The sequence below is a fragment of the Physella acuta genome, unplaced genomic scaffold (genome assembly GCF_028476545.2).
Source record: "Physella acuta isolate Inbredline_101_S28 unplaced genomic scaffold, ASM2847654v3 ptg001119l, whole genome shotgun sequence".
Taxonomy (NCBI): Eukaryota; Metazoa; Mollusca; class Gastropoda; family Physidae; genus Physella; species Physella acuta.
Window position 1 is genome coordinate 98,815 of NW_026732636.1, and position 18,645 is coordinate 117,459.

Consider the following 18,645-nt stretch of genomic DNA (forward strand, 5'->3'; position numbering starts at 1 on the left):
GAAGATTATGAATTCATTATTTATTGGGCTTAAAATATAATATTTTATGGATGGTGTAAAACCTGTGAGGGGGTTAATTTTTCAAGATGGCCGCCGTTGTCATAGTTACCAAGATTTTTCCACGAATTTTTTTAGTGGAAATGCATATGCGAATGTATCTTAATAAAGCTGTAAAGAAATAACTGTTTTCTAACGAGTATTAAAAATGTTTTTTTTTAAACCGGAGCCCCCCCCCCCCCCCCCCCTAATACGATCGTCTTGCAGGACTAAAAACAATTGCGCACTAAAATGAACAGGTAAAGTTTGCGTACAATAGATCGGTAAATAGAACTTTATACAAGAAATTTTAATTAATTCTTTAAAATAAATAATTAAGCATCCGATTAGATCAAATTTTATGTTATATTACAATGTGATTCGGCCTTGACCCACGTGCCGAATTTCAGAGAAATCCGTCGGTTAGAAGTTTTCGAAATTTCGCTCGCCAGTTTCGATCGACGATGGACGAAGCACGAAAAAAGACAGACAAAAGAACAACAGACAGACAGAGCTTGTAAAATGAATCCCTGTGATAAAATACCGGGTTTAGCCTGTAGATTTTCAATGAATTTGGTGCGCAAAAATTCAAAACATGAACTACAAAATCGCGCCGGAAGGCATGCGCTCTTGTATACAATATTGTTGATAGTCTGGAACCTTGGTACTTTCGCATTCAATAAAGATCGTAAGAAAGATCAGGATTATGGTAGGGATCAGATAAAGACAGGTTATATACAAACCGTACGTGGGATTTAACCAGAGTTTCTTCCAGGCATCTCTTCGGGGGGGGGGGGGGGGGTGGTGGGGGGGCAAAGCCCCCCCGAAATTTTTTTACCGCCCCCCGAACGAAATGAAATTTATACAATTTATATAGAAAATATATACTTTTAACAGTGTCCGCCCCCCCCCCCCCCGAAGAAAGTTTACCACCCCCCCGAAAATTTCAAGTGCCCCCCCGGAGAAAAGTCTGGAAGAAACACTGGATTTAACCATGCTCGGGAATATACTTCTGTAATAGCTATATGTTTATTTAAAATAGCAAGTACGCTATATAAACTAGGTTTTTAATATTCTACATTATCTACATCAATAATTAAAATATTATGAATATAATTTTCTTCTTAATCTAATAACCCTAACGATTATGGCAACTTCATTCGTTTCTCGTTGGTCATCTCCGGATATTGCCCAGATAATCAGAATCGGCGATCGGACATTTGATACCAAAGAATTAAACTGTATTTAAAATCGAAGGATCGATATAACCCTTTTATCAATGCAGGTGATCTCCCATTCGAATTGGCACAGGTAAACATAATCGCTAAGGGGTCATCCATAAATTACGTCACGCTATTTTAAACGATTTTTTACCTCCCCCTCCCCTCCGTCACACATCGTCAGTAAAAACCAGACCCCCCCCCCCTAAAATGACGTCACACCTCAGCATACACCCCCCCCCCCCCCTCAAAATTGCAGTTGAATTTTTCTTAAAATACGATATTTTTCCAAAATTCTTGTCTAAACTCTGCCAACATAGAGTATTATAATCAATTTCAATTACAATTTATTAAAACATTTTTCTAAAACGCGAAAAAAACGGCTAAAATTCGGTTGCAAAAGTGTGACGTTATACCATGCAACCCCCCCCCCCCCCTCCCACTCATGCCCTCGTTACACACCGTCACAAAATTACGGACCCCCCTCCCCCCTACGAGTTTGACGTCATTTGTGGACGACCCCTAATGTACGTGTCGTCATGGTAACTATTTTAAAAACCGATTCCAGATTTATCCGGTACTGCCATAGAATGTTCAACACAGAGAGCCTCTATCTTCTGCTGATTGGGAGACCACCAACGATTGTTCTAGTAAGTTGGACCCCCTTGTGTATTTAAGATACTAATGTCAGTTAGAGGCTTGAAATGTTCCAAGCAAATTTACTTTAAAATATCTTCAACGAAATCTGGTTAAATTATAGGGGACAGTGTGGTCTAGAGATTATAAGTGTAGTTGCTATCTGAAACTCAGGCCATCGAATATTGCTTGAGCCGGCTATGTCTGTGAGCCGGTTACATCCACGAGCCGGTTACTTCCACGAGCCGGTTACTTCCACGAGCCGGTTACTTCCACGAGCCGGTTACTTCCACGAGCCGGTTACTTCCACGAGCCGGTTATTTCCACGAGCCGGTTACTTCCACGAGCCGGTTATTCCCGTCTAGGAGAGACTGGGCACACAATGATTTTCCAATCAGTGTTTCCTCATCTGTCTTGGATCAACACAACTATACACAATCAGAGTTTCTTCCACGCATCTTTTCGGAGGGGGGGGGGGGGGGGGGCTTAAACATATAGGCTGTAAGTAATGCCATGTAAACTCATAGGCTGTAAGTAAATGACATGTAAACACACACACAGCGCGTAAGTAAATGCCATGTCTGTCATCACCAGATGGTGGTTCTATCCTCGACTATCCGCAGCTACCGCCACGGGGCGGTGGGGTGTGAGGTGACAGCCGCCCCCGACAAGGGACTGGAGTGGTACAAGGCCGAATACGACAACGTCATGCTGAAGATGAGAAACTTCTCGCAGGACCCCAAGATACACCTGAAATTCAGCGAGGACTGCGGCCTGTCTGCGGTCAACCCGTCCAGCCAGATCATCCACGGGATGGACGCCCCCGCGGGCGCCTGGCCCTGGCATGTGGTCGTGTACGGCGAGACGGGCTCCCGGTGCGGGGGGAGTTTGATCTCCAACCGTTGGGTGTTGACGGCCGCACACTGCTACAAAGCTGGTGTGTCCTACCAAGTGGTGGCTAATCTGACAGACGGCAACGTGCTGATCAACAGGAACCTCAAAGCTGCCGTGTGGATCGACGTGGAAGAGTTTTACGTCCATGAAGACTACACGAACATCCCGACGTTTTTTAACGATATAGCTTTGATTAGGCTAGCGTCAGACGTGACATTCTCTAAAGCGGTCAGGCCCATCTGTTTGCCGAGGGAGAGCATGCAAGGCCAAAAAGATTGTTTTGCGATAGGATGGGGGACCACGATAGACCAAACACCCTATCAGTTTCCCACACATTTAAAGCAGGTCAAGGCCAAGGTCATGAACCAGAGGCTGTGTCATTTCATCTACTCGATCACCAGCTTTGGGATGGACGATAAAAGTTTTTGTTTAGACGTGGACACGGGTCTGGGGGTCTGTAGCGGGGACTCCGGGGGGTCCCTGAGCTGCAAGATAGGGGACAGGTTCTACGTGGCGGGGGTGGTGTCGTCGGCAATCAAGTGTGACGGGCAAGTGTTTCCGGTGATTTTCCAATCAGTGTTTCCTCATCTGTCTTGGATCAAGAAAACTATACAGAACAACACGCCCTTAGGGATTTGAAGATTGTAATTCTTAACAACCCGCTCTTAGGGATTTGAAGGTTGTAATTCTTAACAACCCGCTCTTAGGCATTTGAAGATTGTAATCATTCTTAACAACCCGCCCTTAGGGATTTGAAGGTTGTAATTATTCTTAACAACCCGCTCTTAGGGATTTGAAGGTTGTAATTCTTAACAACCCGCCCTTAGGGATTTGAATCTTGTAATTCTTAACAATCCGCCCTTAGAGATGTGAGTGATGAATCTTTAGGCTAACAAATCGCCCTTAGAGATGTATGTGATGAATCTTTAGGCTAACAACCCGCCCTTAGAGATGTATGTGATGAATCTTTAGGCTAACAACCCGCCCTTAGAGATGTGTGTGATGAATCTTTAGGCTAACAACCCGCACTTAGAGATGTGTGTGATGAATCTTTATTCCGGTTTCCAACCTGAATCATGGTGTTATGTAACTTTGAATATAAGCTCATGTTTGATGTTCTACATTTTGTATTAAAATATGATTAGTGTGAGTTATGCATTCTTTTATTAACAGTTGTTCCATAGTATAAATGCTTGTGCGCCGGAATTATTACCATCAAATTTGACATGCACTGGTAGTGTTTACATAATATGCAGGCGTGTCCCTAACACTACTAACAGTGAAAACAGAACGAAAAGCACGCATCTATATAAGCCCCTACTTGTAATAAGACAATGCGATGCAAGTAACGCGTGGCATGTGTTGTTTACTTTTAATGTAAGAAGAATGTTTTCTAAAACCTAGTCGTATTGTACTTAATAAACTTTGATAAGAGTCTAACTACATTTAAAGAACGGAAATAATTAAACCGAAATTGTATGCTTAAGTACGAGTTTAAGTGCTCGATTCTGAGAAAAAATAGTTTCAGATTTTTTTGTCTGTGCTTACTGAAAGCTTGCACATTTGAATCGCGTGTAATTTGTTTACAATTTGTGTACACATTGTGTACAATTTAAGTTTCTGAAAGTGAACGTGGGATTAGATCGATACCCACTAGAGCAGGGAGTTAGTTTAGTGTCAGCAATTATACACACCATTCAGTTGTTTTTTAGCACACATTCTCTGCAGTGAAGTCTGTTTCAGGGTTGGTTTACCATTACTATATAGGTTTTTTTATGTAAGTAGAATTCAGTGTTAAAGTAGTTTAAAAAGTGAATTTTTATTTGATTCAATGACTCTTACTAATATTTGTGCTGGTATATTATACTTAACGAATCATACATCACATTAACATTGAGAATAGAAAACCCTAACTTCTACAACTTTCTCGACAGTATTCTAATACCATTAGACTAACACATTTTTCTGACCCAGTTCTTAAAAAAAATTCCGACTTTTAAGTTATCTAACAATTTCGCTCTAAAAGAGTCGAGGACTGATCGACCATTGCTGAAATATAACACTTGACGTAACACGTAACATACAGTTTATAAGAAATGACACATGACAGAACATACAACAGATGTCACATATCAACTGACATATAACAGAGACACATGACACATGAAATAAAAGAGATAACATTTAACAGATGACATGTTATATTGGACACCCAATCGTCAACATAAAATAGATAACATAACTAGTTTCATGAAATACGACTTGACCCCAGATTAATGTGAACTAGGAAACCAGTTATCCGTGTGTGTTAAGTTAGGACTCCATTCGACTTCACGTCATTGCACATTTAGATTTATTGGCACATGTTAATACCGCATAGGCTTTCATTTCAATAGTTAATCGGCTAGATTCAATTATACCTATTCAAAAATCAATTTTGTATAGGCTATTGGAGAAACGCCAATTAGGTTGGTCTTTTTAAGATCCCTTTAAAAATATAAGAATATGTAAGCAGCTTGGCCAAGAACTATTCTACTAAGCTTGTAAGTCAAATTTTTTAAATATTTCATAAGTGGTAATTTATTTACGTTGTCCACATTTAGGATGGGGGTGGGGCTGACAAAGTTGAGTTTGTGGACTCGTGGATGTTTATCAAAAGCCTTATATCTTTAAACTTTAATACCGTTCAAGTTAGATGAACTAAATTGAAAATATTTGTATAAGATAGTGCGCGATCACAATAACTGCAGTACTATTTTATTTTGGGTAGACGAAATTTAATCATTGAATGTCGTTTGAAACTATGTCCCTGTTGTAGGATGCACTTTAAAACGAATGTAGGCGCCATATTGTTCACGGAGGAGCCCGGGGCGCCACGTAACACTTAGTTGGAGTGCCGAAGGACGCGCCTGATTAGAATTAGTGATCGGATAGAGTAGCCCATCGTATCCGTGGTGTATCACGCCTTTTAAAACGAACCATACAACATACGGGAGATACAAAAGTTCATTTTTGTTTACTTCATTAAAAAAACGACTCCTGATTAAAATACTTACTGTTATTTCACATGTCATTTTGGAAAGAGTTTTGTTTAAGTATGTTGATTCTGATAATACTTTTGATTACACTATACACTTAAATCTTTAATTCCCAGCAGATTTTAATCGATCTGAAAGAGATGAATTTCTCACATATTCCCACACTATCCTCGCATGTCCACAACCATCTCCTCTTCAGCTACATTGGATTAATATAAAAACAAACCCCAACATTGAACTATATTTAATGACATAAAGAGACTATTTTATATTTACTATTCTTCCTATGGATTAGTAACATATGGGAACACCTTTTGATTTTCGCCACCTGATAGAGTGAAACCTATAACCAACGGATTTATATGTTTAGCTGAAAACTTCAAATACATAATAAAATTTGACATTAACTTTTTAAAGGAAATAGTTTAAATTATATCCAGTGTGTAAGCAATGCTTTTAAAGTATTTGAAATTTCACATTATATTTAAACACAGTGTAGTTAAAAACATTTCTTGAATTTTTGTTGATACAAAAATGTTCCGTTTACTTGAGTGGATTTTATTTGTTGTTATTCTATTGTGAGAAGACAAGACCTTCTACATGGACGTGTCCGTGGTGTAAAAAAAACAACTGGTACTCATGGAGGTAATGCTAGCGGCTGGTAGAGGAGAGAGAATAACTGTTGAAGATTTACTAGATAAGGGGAGTGATATTAATACTGTTGACAGTGAAGGATGCAATGCATTGATGTTAGCCTCAGAAAACGGACATGAAGACATTGTAGAACTTTTAATTAATAAAGGGTGTGTTGTAAATGCTGTGGATAATGATAATTGTAGTGCTTTAATGTTAGCCGCTGAAAACGGATATGAAAAAATTGTAGAAACTTTGATGAATGGTGGCAGTGATGTTAAGATTAGGAATACAAGAGGGTGGGATGCACTAATGCTGGCATCAAGAAACGGACACAAAAAGACAGTAGAGCGTTTAGTCACATGTGGTAGGGATGCAAATGTTGTTACAAAAAATGGATGGAGTGCGCTGATGCTGGCCTCTAGAGATGGACATGAAGAAATTGTTAAGCTCTTAATTCAATATGGGAGCGGTGTCAACTTAAAAAATAAAAATGGATGGGATTCGTTGATGCTGGCTGCTAGAAATGGACACGAAAAAACGGTGAAGCTACTTATTGAACACGGAAGTAATGTTACTACTGTAAATAAAAGTGGATACAATGCATTGATTCTAGCCTCAAGAAATGGGCATGAAAATACCGTTAAACAGCTAATAGAAAGCGGGAGTGTTGTTAATTCTGTCGACAAAAGTGGATGGAATGCATTAATGTATGCATCTATTAATGGGCATGAAAACATTGTAAAAATATTAATTAAAAGCGGCAGTGAAGTTAGTGCTGTTGAAAGTAGTGGATGCACAGCATTAATGTTAGCGTCTCAATATGGACATGAGAATGTAGTTAAACTTTTAATTGAAAGTGGGGCCGATGTAACAGCTGTTGAAAATAGTGGATGTGATGCTTTAATGTTAGCTTCTGCCGCGGGATATGAGACAATCGTAGAACATCTAATTAACAGTGGATGTGATGTCAACGCAGTCGATAACAGCAAATCGAGTGCTTTAATCTATGCATGCATGTGTGGACAGGTGAAACCTGTCGAACTTTTAGTTAAAAATGGAAGCTGTGTAAACGCAAGCTATCATGATGGGTGGACCGCATTAATGACGGCAGCTTCAATGGGGAATAATCAAATTGTAAGAATTCTCTTAAAGCACGGAGCAGATGTCAAAGCTGTTAATAAATTTAACAAGAATGCTTTCACGTACGCTTGTGAAGGCTCACAACTAGATACCGCTGAGTTATTACTGGATACAGGTATAGATGTTAATGATTTTGAAACGGGCGGTTTAAATCAGTCAATGATAGCCTCAATAAAAGAGCAAGATAAAACAGTCAACGATGAAGTGTATGTAAATACAAAATCAGCTCGTCTAAAATTCTTCCTAAATTCTAAAGGAGTCCGCAGTCTCTTTGATGAACAGCATATAGAGGAAACAATACATTTTGTAAGTTGATATGAAAATAAGTTATAACCTTTTTTTTTAATTATTATAAAATTTATATGCTCTTACTTTTCTGTCGATTAATAATGTCTATAAATGTTGTTATATTGACATGATATAAGTGATATATTTATAATGAAAAAGTATGTATTAACACTTATCTATATCTTTAAAAAATATTTATAGCCTGTATATTGTCCAATGTTAAGGCCATGTGTATTTCTAAACCAACAGTAAATGAAATATTTATTTATTGAAGGTTATTGGACACAACAAGAAGTTTATACCGTATGGAGCAAGTGCTACATCAAACATAAAGCAAGCAGATGGCACCAAAACTGATACAGGTAAATCTTTTTGTATTTAATCAGGATATAAAATATCAGTCACAGTGAGGTTTATTTTCTAGTTTAGTGAGATGGGATACACAAAGTCACTGAGGGAAAATCAACAGCAAGACTTTGACAATAATTCCACTATGGTCGCTATCAGACTAACTAAGCCGTATGCTTGAGTTTCTTGTTGTATCAATGTGTAAAATACAGCTATTCATACATGCTAAAATCGTAGACACACCTGTACACCTGGATAATTCGAAAATGCTTTTACCTAGCTGCTTCAAGTCTACTGAAAGGATACTTTACTGTGTCGTTGGTATAAGAGGACTTCTGGTGTTGGAAATCCTCGTGATATTCTAGAATATTATCGTATTACAAATTGAAATTTTCTCTGAGACTTATTAGATTTATATAGTGATAAGACAAGTGATCTCATACAGAAGAACCCAGTATACATATCTCAGGACAAAAAGATATCGAGTACAGAATATCTCAGTCAAATTATCGCAACAAATACACACATTCTTAATGATCTGCCTTTCCAGATGTAAAGCTTCCATGTGGTACAAATGATAATGTGAGACGCCGTTTAAAAAAACCGAAAGAGCTGCCCCCGCCGCCTCTGCCTAAAAGAAGCGTTGGCGTGTACAGCAACAAAGGTAATTATTCGAAATGTGCTGTAGAGGTTGTGGGAAAAAATGCCACATGAAAAAATATAGAGTGACAACATTTACATAGTTTTATACAGATGAAATTTGCCGATAACTTAGGTCTGTCTATCACTTTCCATAAAATAACAAAGTTCAGTTGAAAACAATAATTAGAAAAACAAACTCGCGTTTCTGTATGTTTGCCAGACTATAGACATTTCATACTCTATCACGTCCCCCGTGAATCCATCTTCCTTTGGATTGTCTGTATTTATCAAAATATAAGTTAACTAATTCAAAGTCATGATTTATAACAAGCTTCTTTGTGTGAAAATTTCAATCTTTTATCTTATGATTGTTGGGATTTAAAAAAAAAATCTTAGTATAATATTACATGCATGTAAATTACTTAGGCGACATTACTGATAGTTTATATTATCCTTTACCACTTATTCTAGTAATTTAACATGCCGCACATCTAATAAAGACGCATGCGTTAAACACATTAGTTCAAATAAATTTATCGAGTTTACATTTTATGCTTGTTATAAATGTTAAACTAGCAAATAATGTATTAATTATTATGTTATCATGGTAGAAAATATACGTAAACGAAAATTGATCTATTCCCAACACAAAGTAGCTTCGATTTCCAAATGTAATATTTGCCACAAATTAGAAAAATGATAATTTTAATCCCCATGTAACTATTTTTCAGATTCCATGAGTCCAAAAAGATGTCCGGCAAGAGCACTACCTCCTCTGCCGGAAGAAACACCCCCACCACCCATACCACAGAGGAAATGTCATAAAGACCTCTATTACAACAGAGGTAATCAATTTATTTAAACCAAGGAACGGAAACAAAAAAAAAACACACTATTAAATGCAGTAGATAGATAGAAAAGCCACATGTGATACGAGTCTGCCAGTATTCGCAACATGTATTCAATCGCCCGAGTATCCGAAGTGTAATCACTACAACCAGTTAGCCCGCTCGTGTTTTCTTAAACCTACGCGTTTAGTCAGGGAAGGTACCCTATTGTGTGTTGTAAGCCATGTGCCTTCACGTCTATTATGCGGTGCGAAAAAGTTAAATTTCCGTTTCTGCCTAAATATCCGTAACCATCCTGTAAAATTTCCAGAACCGGTTAAAATCCCCATTTCGGAAAATAATCCCTTTTCAATAGACGGCTCAGGAGTTGGACTCCCATTATACAGGCAGGCCTCAGTATAGCAAACTCCGACTATAACGACGGTTTAATCGCTACACGTCGGTAGCTTCCTCCGTAGGCTCTCACCGGGCTTACCTTCCCCACCACCAGACGCGGGACGTCGTACTACCGCCTGGTACCCAGCTTGATAGTGGGGGGCATTCGGACAGATAAAAAACCTCTAGCTGCTGTTAGCTACCACCAGCCATTCCGCACCCACTGGGGGGGGGGGGTCATGGGCTTGGTCCGAATGTTGGCACTCTTCCAAAGCCACGTGTAGGCCGCAACATAATGTCAAAAAATCTGGTTAGGGTCAAGAGCGGACCCTTTATGGACCCCGGCAGTCTTACACCTCCACTTCCCTACGCTATAAAGATGGGAAATTGGGAGTCCGATTTACCATGCTCTTCGTATACGGCTAAATTACCTGATCCTGTTAAAGTGCCGTTTCCGGATAAAATCCGTTTTCAATTGGGCGGATAAGTAGGTCACCAACTAGTTCAATAGCTCATGCAGGTTTTATTGAGCCGTAGAACTGGTTGGTGACCTACTTACTAGCCTTATTACATGTTTCATTTCCGGTTAAATTTAAAGTTGAGATGGTGGTTTTGGGTTTGGTTTCGGTTGAGAGAGAAAAAGACAATACTATCAACTTAGCGCCCGTTGTATTTCTTCCTCCACGGACCATTTATCTAATGTAGAATAGTTATTTGCTATTTATTTGTTCTACAAAACATTTTTTGTTTCTTATAAACGTATACATACTACTAGGGTTTATACTATAAGTTAAACTATGAAGCAGGATTACAGAGACAAAAGTGATATAAAAGCGCATAATGCACCGATTTTTCAACAATATAAAGCACATTATATTGAAGATAAATAAATTGAAAAGGCTACTCTAAGATAAGTTTGTTAATTGATTTTATGATTTTGTTTTACAGCTATTCCATGTCCAAGCAGCAATGGGGAAAGACTAGCATCACATCCCCTTGGCGAAAGGCCATCACCAATTCCACGAAAGAGTAAATGTCATATGGGTGTATATTCTCACGGAAGTAAGTTTCAACGCTGAAATCTGGTATATATATATATATATATATATATATATATATATATATATATATATATATATATACATATATATATATATATATATATATATATATATATATATATATATATATATATGTATATATATATTTCTATATTTATATCTCTATCTCTATCTCTATCTCTATCTCTATCTCTATCTCTATCTCTATCTCTATCTCTATCTCTATCTCTATCTCTATCTCTATCTCTATCTCTATCTCTATCTCTATCTCTATCTCTATCTCTATCTCTATCTCTATCTCTATCTCTATCTCTATCTCTATCTCTATCTCTATCTCTATCTCTATCTCTATCTCTATCTCTATCTCTATCTCTATCTCTATCTCTATCTCTATCTCTATCTCTATCTCTATCTCTATCTCTATCTCTATCTCTATCTCTATCTCTATCTCTATCTCTATCTCTATCTCTATCTCTATCTCTATCTCTATCTCTATCTCTATCTCTATCTCTATCTCTATCTCTATCTCTATCTCTATCTCTATCTCTATCTCTATCTCTATCTCTATCTCTATCTCTATCTCTATCTCTATCTCTATCTCTATCTCTATCTCTATCTCTATCTCTATCTCTATCTCTATCTCTATCTCTATCTCTATCTCTATCTCTATCTCTATCTCTATCTCTATCTCTATCTCTATCTCTATCTCTATCTCTATCTCTATCTCTATCTCTATCTCTATCTCTATCTCTATCTCTATCTCTATCTCTATCTCTATCTCTATCTCTATCTCTATCTCTATCTCTATCTCTATCTCTATCTCTATCTCTATCTCTATCTCTATCTCTATCTCTATCTCTATCTCTATCTCTATCTCTATCTCTATCTCTATCTCTATCTCTATCTCTATCTCTATCTCTATCTCTATCTCTATCTCTATCTCTATCTCTATCTCTATCTCTATCTCTATCTCTATCTCTATCTCTATCTCTATCTCTATCTCTATCTCTATCTCTATCTCTATCTCTATCTCTATCTCTATCTCTATCTCTATCTCTATCTCTATCTCTATCTCTATCTCTATCTCTATCTCTATCTCTATCCATATCCATATCCATATCCATATCCATATCCATATCCATATCCATATCCATATCCATATCCATATCCATATCCATATCCATATCCATATCCATATCCATATCCATATCCATATCCATATCCATATCCATATCCATATCCATATCCATATCCATATCCATATCCATATCCATATCCATATCCATATCCATATCCATATCCATATCCATATCCATATCCATATCCATATCCATATCCATATCCATATCCATATCCATATCCATATCCATATCCATATCCATATCCATATCCATATCCATATCCATATCCATATCCATATCCATATCCATATCCATATCCATATCCATATCCATATCCATATCCATATCCATATCCATATCCATATCCATATCCATATCCATATCCATATCCATATCCATATCCATATCCATATCCATATCCATATCCATATCCATATCCATATCCATATCCATATCCATATCCATATCCATATCCATATCCATATCCATATCCATATCCATATCCATATCCATATCCATATCCATATCCATATCCATATCCATATCCATATCCATATCCATATCCATATCCATATCCATATCCATATCCATATCCATATCCATATCCATATCCATATCCATATCCATATCCATATCCATATCCATATCCATATCCATATCCATATCCATATCCATATCCATATCCATATCCATATCCATATCCATATCCATATCCATATCCATATCCATATCCATATCCATATCCATATCCATATCCATATCCATATCCATATCCATATCCATATCCATATCCATATCCATATCCATATCCATATCCATATCCATATCCATATCCATATCCATATCCATATCCATATCCATATCCATATCCATATCCATATCCATATCCATATCCATATCCATATCCATATCCATATCCATATCCATATCCATATCCATATCCATATCCATATCCATATCCATATCCATATCCATATCCATATCCATATCCATATCCATATCCATATCCATATCCATATCCATATCCATATCCATATCCATATCCATATCCATATCCATATCCATATCCATATCCATATCCATATCCATATCCATATCCATATCCATATCCATATCCATATCCATATCCATATCCATATCCATATCCATATCCATATCCATATCCATATCCATATCCATATCCATATCCATATCCATATCCATATCCATATCCATATCCATATCCATATCCATATCCATATCCATATCCATATCCATATCCATATCCATATCCATATCCATATCCATATCCATATCCATATCCATATCCATATCCATATCCATATCCATATCCATATCCATATCCATATCCATATCCATATCCATATCCATATCCATATCCATATCCATATCCATATCCATATCCATATCCATATCCATATCCATATCCATATCCATATCCATATCCATATCCATATCCATATCCATATCCATATCCATATCCATATCCATATCCATATCCATATCCATATCCATATCCATATCCATATCCATATCTATATATATATATATATATATATATATATATATATATATATATATATATATATATATATATATATATATATATATATATATATGTAATGCATATTTGTTTTGTTACACAGCATCCAGAGACCAATCAAAGGTTATTCGAGGCTCACTTCAAGAGGAACATTCTGACTTACTACGAAGCGAGCGAATGTATTTACTTAATGAGATAGACGCAATATTTCTAATTGATCATCTTCTTTCAAAACGTGTGATTGATGCAGATGCTTATGAAAGTGTTAGGTCTGAGAAAACCTCTAGAGAGAGAACGCGTACATTTCTAGACATTCTTTCTCATTCCGGTCCTAAAAGAGCCTTTCCAGAGTTTTTAAACATTTTAGATGCAGAATATCCACATGTAGCGGAGAGGTTGAAAGGAAAGTTGTAACAAACAGAATATCCACATGTAGCGGAGAGGTTGAAAGGGCAAAAGTTTCAACAAGAACAAGTTTTAAAAGTTGGCGGTTTTCAATTTTTTTTCTAATATTCTCTGATGCTATGTGAATAAAATTCAAAACATCCAAATAAATTCTTTTTTTTTAATATGCAGTTCTAAATATTATTTGTCTGATTTTAAAGTGTAATTGTGAGAGCAATAACTTTTACTAGGACAACAAAATATAATAAATCATTTTGTTACTATTCTAAAGTTCTAATAATAAAAATCTCTTTTTGATTAATTTTTATGAAATAGCATACCTTTTGTCAATGTATCTTTTAGAAATATGTAAATATGAAATAATCTATAAGCTTACAGCTTCATATTGCTTTAATGTTTTCATTGAATTTCATTGAATTTTCTTTCCTTTTTAACACACTCGGAAAACAACACAATAACACAAATTAATTAGCATTTTTCAATAGGACATAAAGTAAGTTACCCGAAAAACTTAGTCTCATTTGAGTCTGAGTTTTAATTAGATGTTAGCAACTATAAAAAAAACATGTTTTTATTTTTATAAAGTGTACTTAAAAACTATTGTTGATCAAATGGGTCATTTTAAAAAAAACACCAAATATACAGAATATAACGGTTTTGTAACAACTCGTATTTGTTGATATGACAATACGGTTGTTATTGTGGGTTCTTTCATTCAGGAACACGATCAACAGTGCTTTTCAACTGTAAACTTTATTTACATAGTTCCACAAGAAATAATGACGATAATCCACAGTAGAAGAAACGACTATCATATTACAGTCTAGAAACAAATTGACGTGGTGACATCTTACATCTTACTACACAGTCACAGGCAAGCACACTTAGTTCACATTGCGCTCCCCTTTTATACCCTACATTCTCTCCCCTTACGCCAGTGAGCAATCTCAAAAAAAGCATGAAAAAAAATTGACGAGTCGCTCACACAGTCCTTCCGTTGGCCAGGTACTCTACATTCATACAACTTCATGTTAAAATACAATATAATAATAATACCAAATAACAGAGGCGTAGCGAGGGGGGGGGTGCGGATCACACCGGGTGACACCATTTAGGGGGGTGACACCAAGGCAAAAAATAGTAAAATATATAGAGACAAATTTGAGGGGAGGGGTGCAAATCGAAAGTTTGAGGGGGGGGGGGGGGTGCACATCGAAAGTTCGAGGGGGGGGGGTGCAAATCGAAAGTTCGAGGGGGGAGGGGTGCAAATCGAAAATCGAAAGATTGTTCCCGGGAAGAGTCGCTACGCCTCTGGGGAGGGGGGTCACACCCGACCTCGCTACGCCACTGCCCAATAATACAATCTGTTACCGGTTTGATGAATGGAAATATGGTTCCTACGTTACACAATTTTTTTTAAAATGGGGAGAGTGGTTCGGAATTTCGTGACACACAAACACTGGTAGTTTGCTGTTTTAAAAGGCTGTTTCTTGAGAATTGTAATAGAAATGTATTAATATACCCTATATTGATGTGAGTATTTAACATACAAAAACATGTAGGCTGAGGGGTGAGATCTTTTCAGATGTGGGGTCCAGTTTTTTCTGTCGACGTGTGACGATGAATGACGATTAAACTCATAGTTATCCAAGAGGATTACGGGTGTTCTAGTGTAAATTATTACACGAATTGTTTGGACTTAAGACGATTCTATGTGTCACCAGACACTGCAAGAAGGCTTACAGGTTTGACAATGATTATCCTATGTATTGTTGAATCTTCCTTTCTCAAGTTTTGAGTCTCAACTGACCTTTGGCTCATACCACATGTCTGGATGCTGCTATCACGTGACTCAGCCACAGCCACAGCAACACAAGGCGACCCAACATCAGGATGAGTCGAATCTTCGTATTGCTCGCTGGTGTCTCTGGACACTAAGCACGTTGGTTGTGTACTTAAAGCGGCTATCGCATACTCCGTTTTAGGGATTTCTTTTAGTTTTTCCTCAGTGGCAAACTCCTTAATTGATCCAATCTTGAAGGTTTATTCAATTAAATTAGCTGTGCTGTGTATTACCGTAATGTAAAAAAAAATCTATTAAATCTTAGCCTGCTTCTATCTCGAATCTTACTGTAAACATACATTTTCAAGATACACAATTAATTTGAACCCATTTGCATTAGTATATAAGGTATATCTGCAAAGGTAATTAATGCAATAAATAATTTAGACAAAATCAAGCCATTTGGTAGGGGGTCGCCATTGTCGAGTCGGTAAAGCTCATGGTAAAGTCTCAAGTTCGAACCCTCGGGCAGATGAGGCTCGTTAGCTGGGGACAGTCACACAACTCCAAAATCAAACATCTGCTGCCGTTGGTCAGTTGAAACATTTTTAGTTTAAACGATGCGTATATAGATCTTAATAAACCGGGGAGTGATCTCCCCTAAACTTTCTCGAATATTCTTATCTATAATATAAGCGGGCTGAGCGTGTGTCAGTCCTTCCTTCCTTCTGTCATCGCTATAGCTTTTGGAACCATAAAAGTAAACATTCGCGCCATGCTGTGCTTTTCAGTGCACCGCAGTGTCTTATTATAAGTATTAGAGTAGGGTTTGTTTATATAACGGCATAGAGCAATTTTATAAATGACACTGTGTTTACTTTTTTGCATAACGTTATGAAAATATTAAATATTCGCACATTGCTAAAACATATTAAAAAGATCAATGTCAAATATCATTTTAGTTTATATTCCTAGAAAAAATGGATACATTTCCATAATAGTAGGTCGAAAAAACTAATTAATTCAACTTTTTTTTGTGGTAATTTTTTTCAAGGGAGGTAATTTGAAAATATATTTAACTCAACAATAATTTAAGTTAATCTTTTTTGTATTACTACCGCATTGATTAGTATATGTTAATGTTCATAATTAAAAGAGAAAAATGTTAAGATTATTTATATTATTTTCTAATTAGTCTATGATTTCTCAAAATCACTATTTTTTGTTTTTGTTTTTTGGTGTTAACAGATGGTGAAATTTTATAATTATAGTATAGAGAATGCTGGAAAGACTCTCTCTAGGCGCGGACGCCTGGGAAAAGCGTGTTTTTCGGTGGTAATTCTAATTACATTGCCAATGTGTTTTCTTAGAACCATAAAAGTAAACACAACTTGCCGTACATTCATTTGCATCGCATTGTTTTATTGTAAGTTATGGAGTAGGATCTATTTATGTGACTTAAATTTTTAATGTTGGAAAGGCTCTCTTTGGGCGCGGACGCCTAAAAAAGCGTGTTGTTTGGTGGTGATTCTAATGTTGTGGTTGTGTTTTTTTTTTGGTTGTGTTGTGGTTGTGTTGTGGTTGTTTTTTGGTTGTGTTGTGGTTGTGTTGTGGTTGTGTTTTTGTTGTGGTTGTGTTGTAGTTGTGGTTGTGGTTGTGTTGTGGTTGTGTTTTGTTTGTGTTTGTGGTTGTGTTGTGGTTGTGTTGTGGTTGTGTTGTGGTTGTGTTGTGGTTGTGTTGTGGTTGTGTTTTTGTTGTGGTTGTGTTGTAGTTGTGGTTGTGGTTGTGTTGTGGTTGTGTTGTGGTTGTGTTGTGGCTGTGTTGTGGTTGTGTTGAAGTTGTGGTTGTGTTGTGGTTGTGTTGTAGTTTTGTTGTGGTTGTGTTGTGGTTGTGGTTGTGTTTGTGGTTGTGTTGTGGTTGTGTTGTGGTTGTGTTGTGGTTGTGGTTGTGTTGTGGTTGTGTTGTGGTTGTGTTGTGGTTGTGTTGTGGTTGTGTTTGTGGTTGTGTTGTGGTTGTGTTGTGTTTGTGGTTGTGTTTTTTGTGTTTGTGTTGTTTTTGTTTGTTTTGTTCTGTTCCAAAATTGGTACATTTAAAAAAGATTTACCGTGGCGGAGCACGGGATGCAGCTAGTCTATAATATAAGCGGGCTGAGCGTGTCCTTCCGTCCGTCATCGCTATAGATTTTGGGACTATAAAAGTAAGCTACGCACCATGCTGTGCTTTTCAGTGCACCGCAGTGTCTTATTATAAGTATTAGAGTAGGGTTTGTTTATATAGCGGCATAGAGCTATTTTATAATTTCCACTGTTTGTACAATTTTGCATAACGTAAAGAGAATATTAAATACACGCACATTGCTAAAACATATTAAAAGGATCAATGTCAAATATAGTTTTCGTTAATATTCCCAGAAAAAAATGGATATATTATCATGAAATTAGGTCGAAAAAACTAATTAATTCAATTTTTGTTTGGTATTTTTTTGCAAGGGAGGTAATTTGAAAATATATTTAACTCATCAATATCTAAGTTAATTTTTTTTTATTACTACCGCATTGATTATTATGCGGTAAAGTTCATAATTAAAATAGAAAAATGTTAAGATTATTTATATTATTTATTATTATTTTC

At 36.6% G+C, this 18,645-nt stretch overlaps 2 protein-coding genes across 2 annotated transcripts; both read left to right on the forward strand.

Annotated features, from left to right (window-relative positions):
- The first annotated feature begins 673 nt into the window (after positions 1–673).
- LOC131955969 (serine protease 28) lies at positions 674–3,429 on the forward strand. Its single transcript, XM_059320304.1, has 3 exons — positions 674–745; positions 1,825–1,906; positions 2,487–3,429. The coding sequence occupies exons 2-3, from the start codon at positions 1,847–1,849 to the stop codon at positions 3,423–3,425; spliced, it is 999 nt and encodes a 332-aa protein (XP_059176287.1). The 5' UTR covers positions 674–745; positions 1,825–1,846; the 3' UTR covers positions 3,426–3,429.
- A 1,856-nt stretch (positions 3,430–5,285) lies between these two features.
- Positions 5,286–14,368, forward strand: LOC131955962 (ankyrin repeat domain-containing protein 50-like). Its single transcript, XM_059320292.1, has 7 exons — positions 5,286–5,329; positions 6,024–7,906; positions 8,163–8,250; positions 8,787–8,900; positions 9,610–9,723; positions 11,050–11,163; positions 13,930–14,368. The coding sequence occupies exons 2-7, from the start codon at positions 6,464–6,466 to the stop codon at positions 14,238–14,240; spliced, it is 2,184 nt and encodes a 727-aa protein (XP_059176275.1). The 5' UTR covers positions 5,286–5,329; positions 6,024–6,463; the 3' UTR covers positions 14,241–14,368.
- Positions 14,369–18,645: the final 4,277 nt, after the last annotated feature.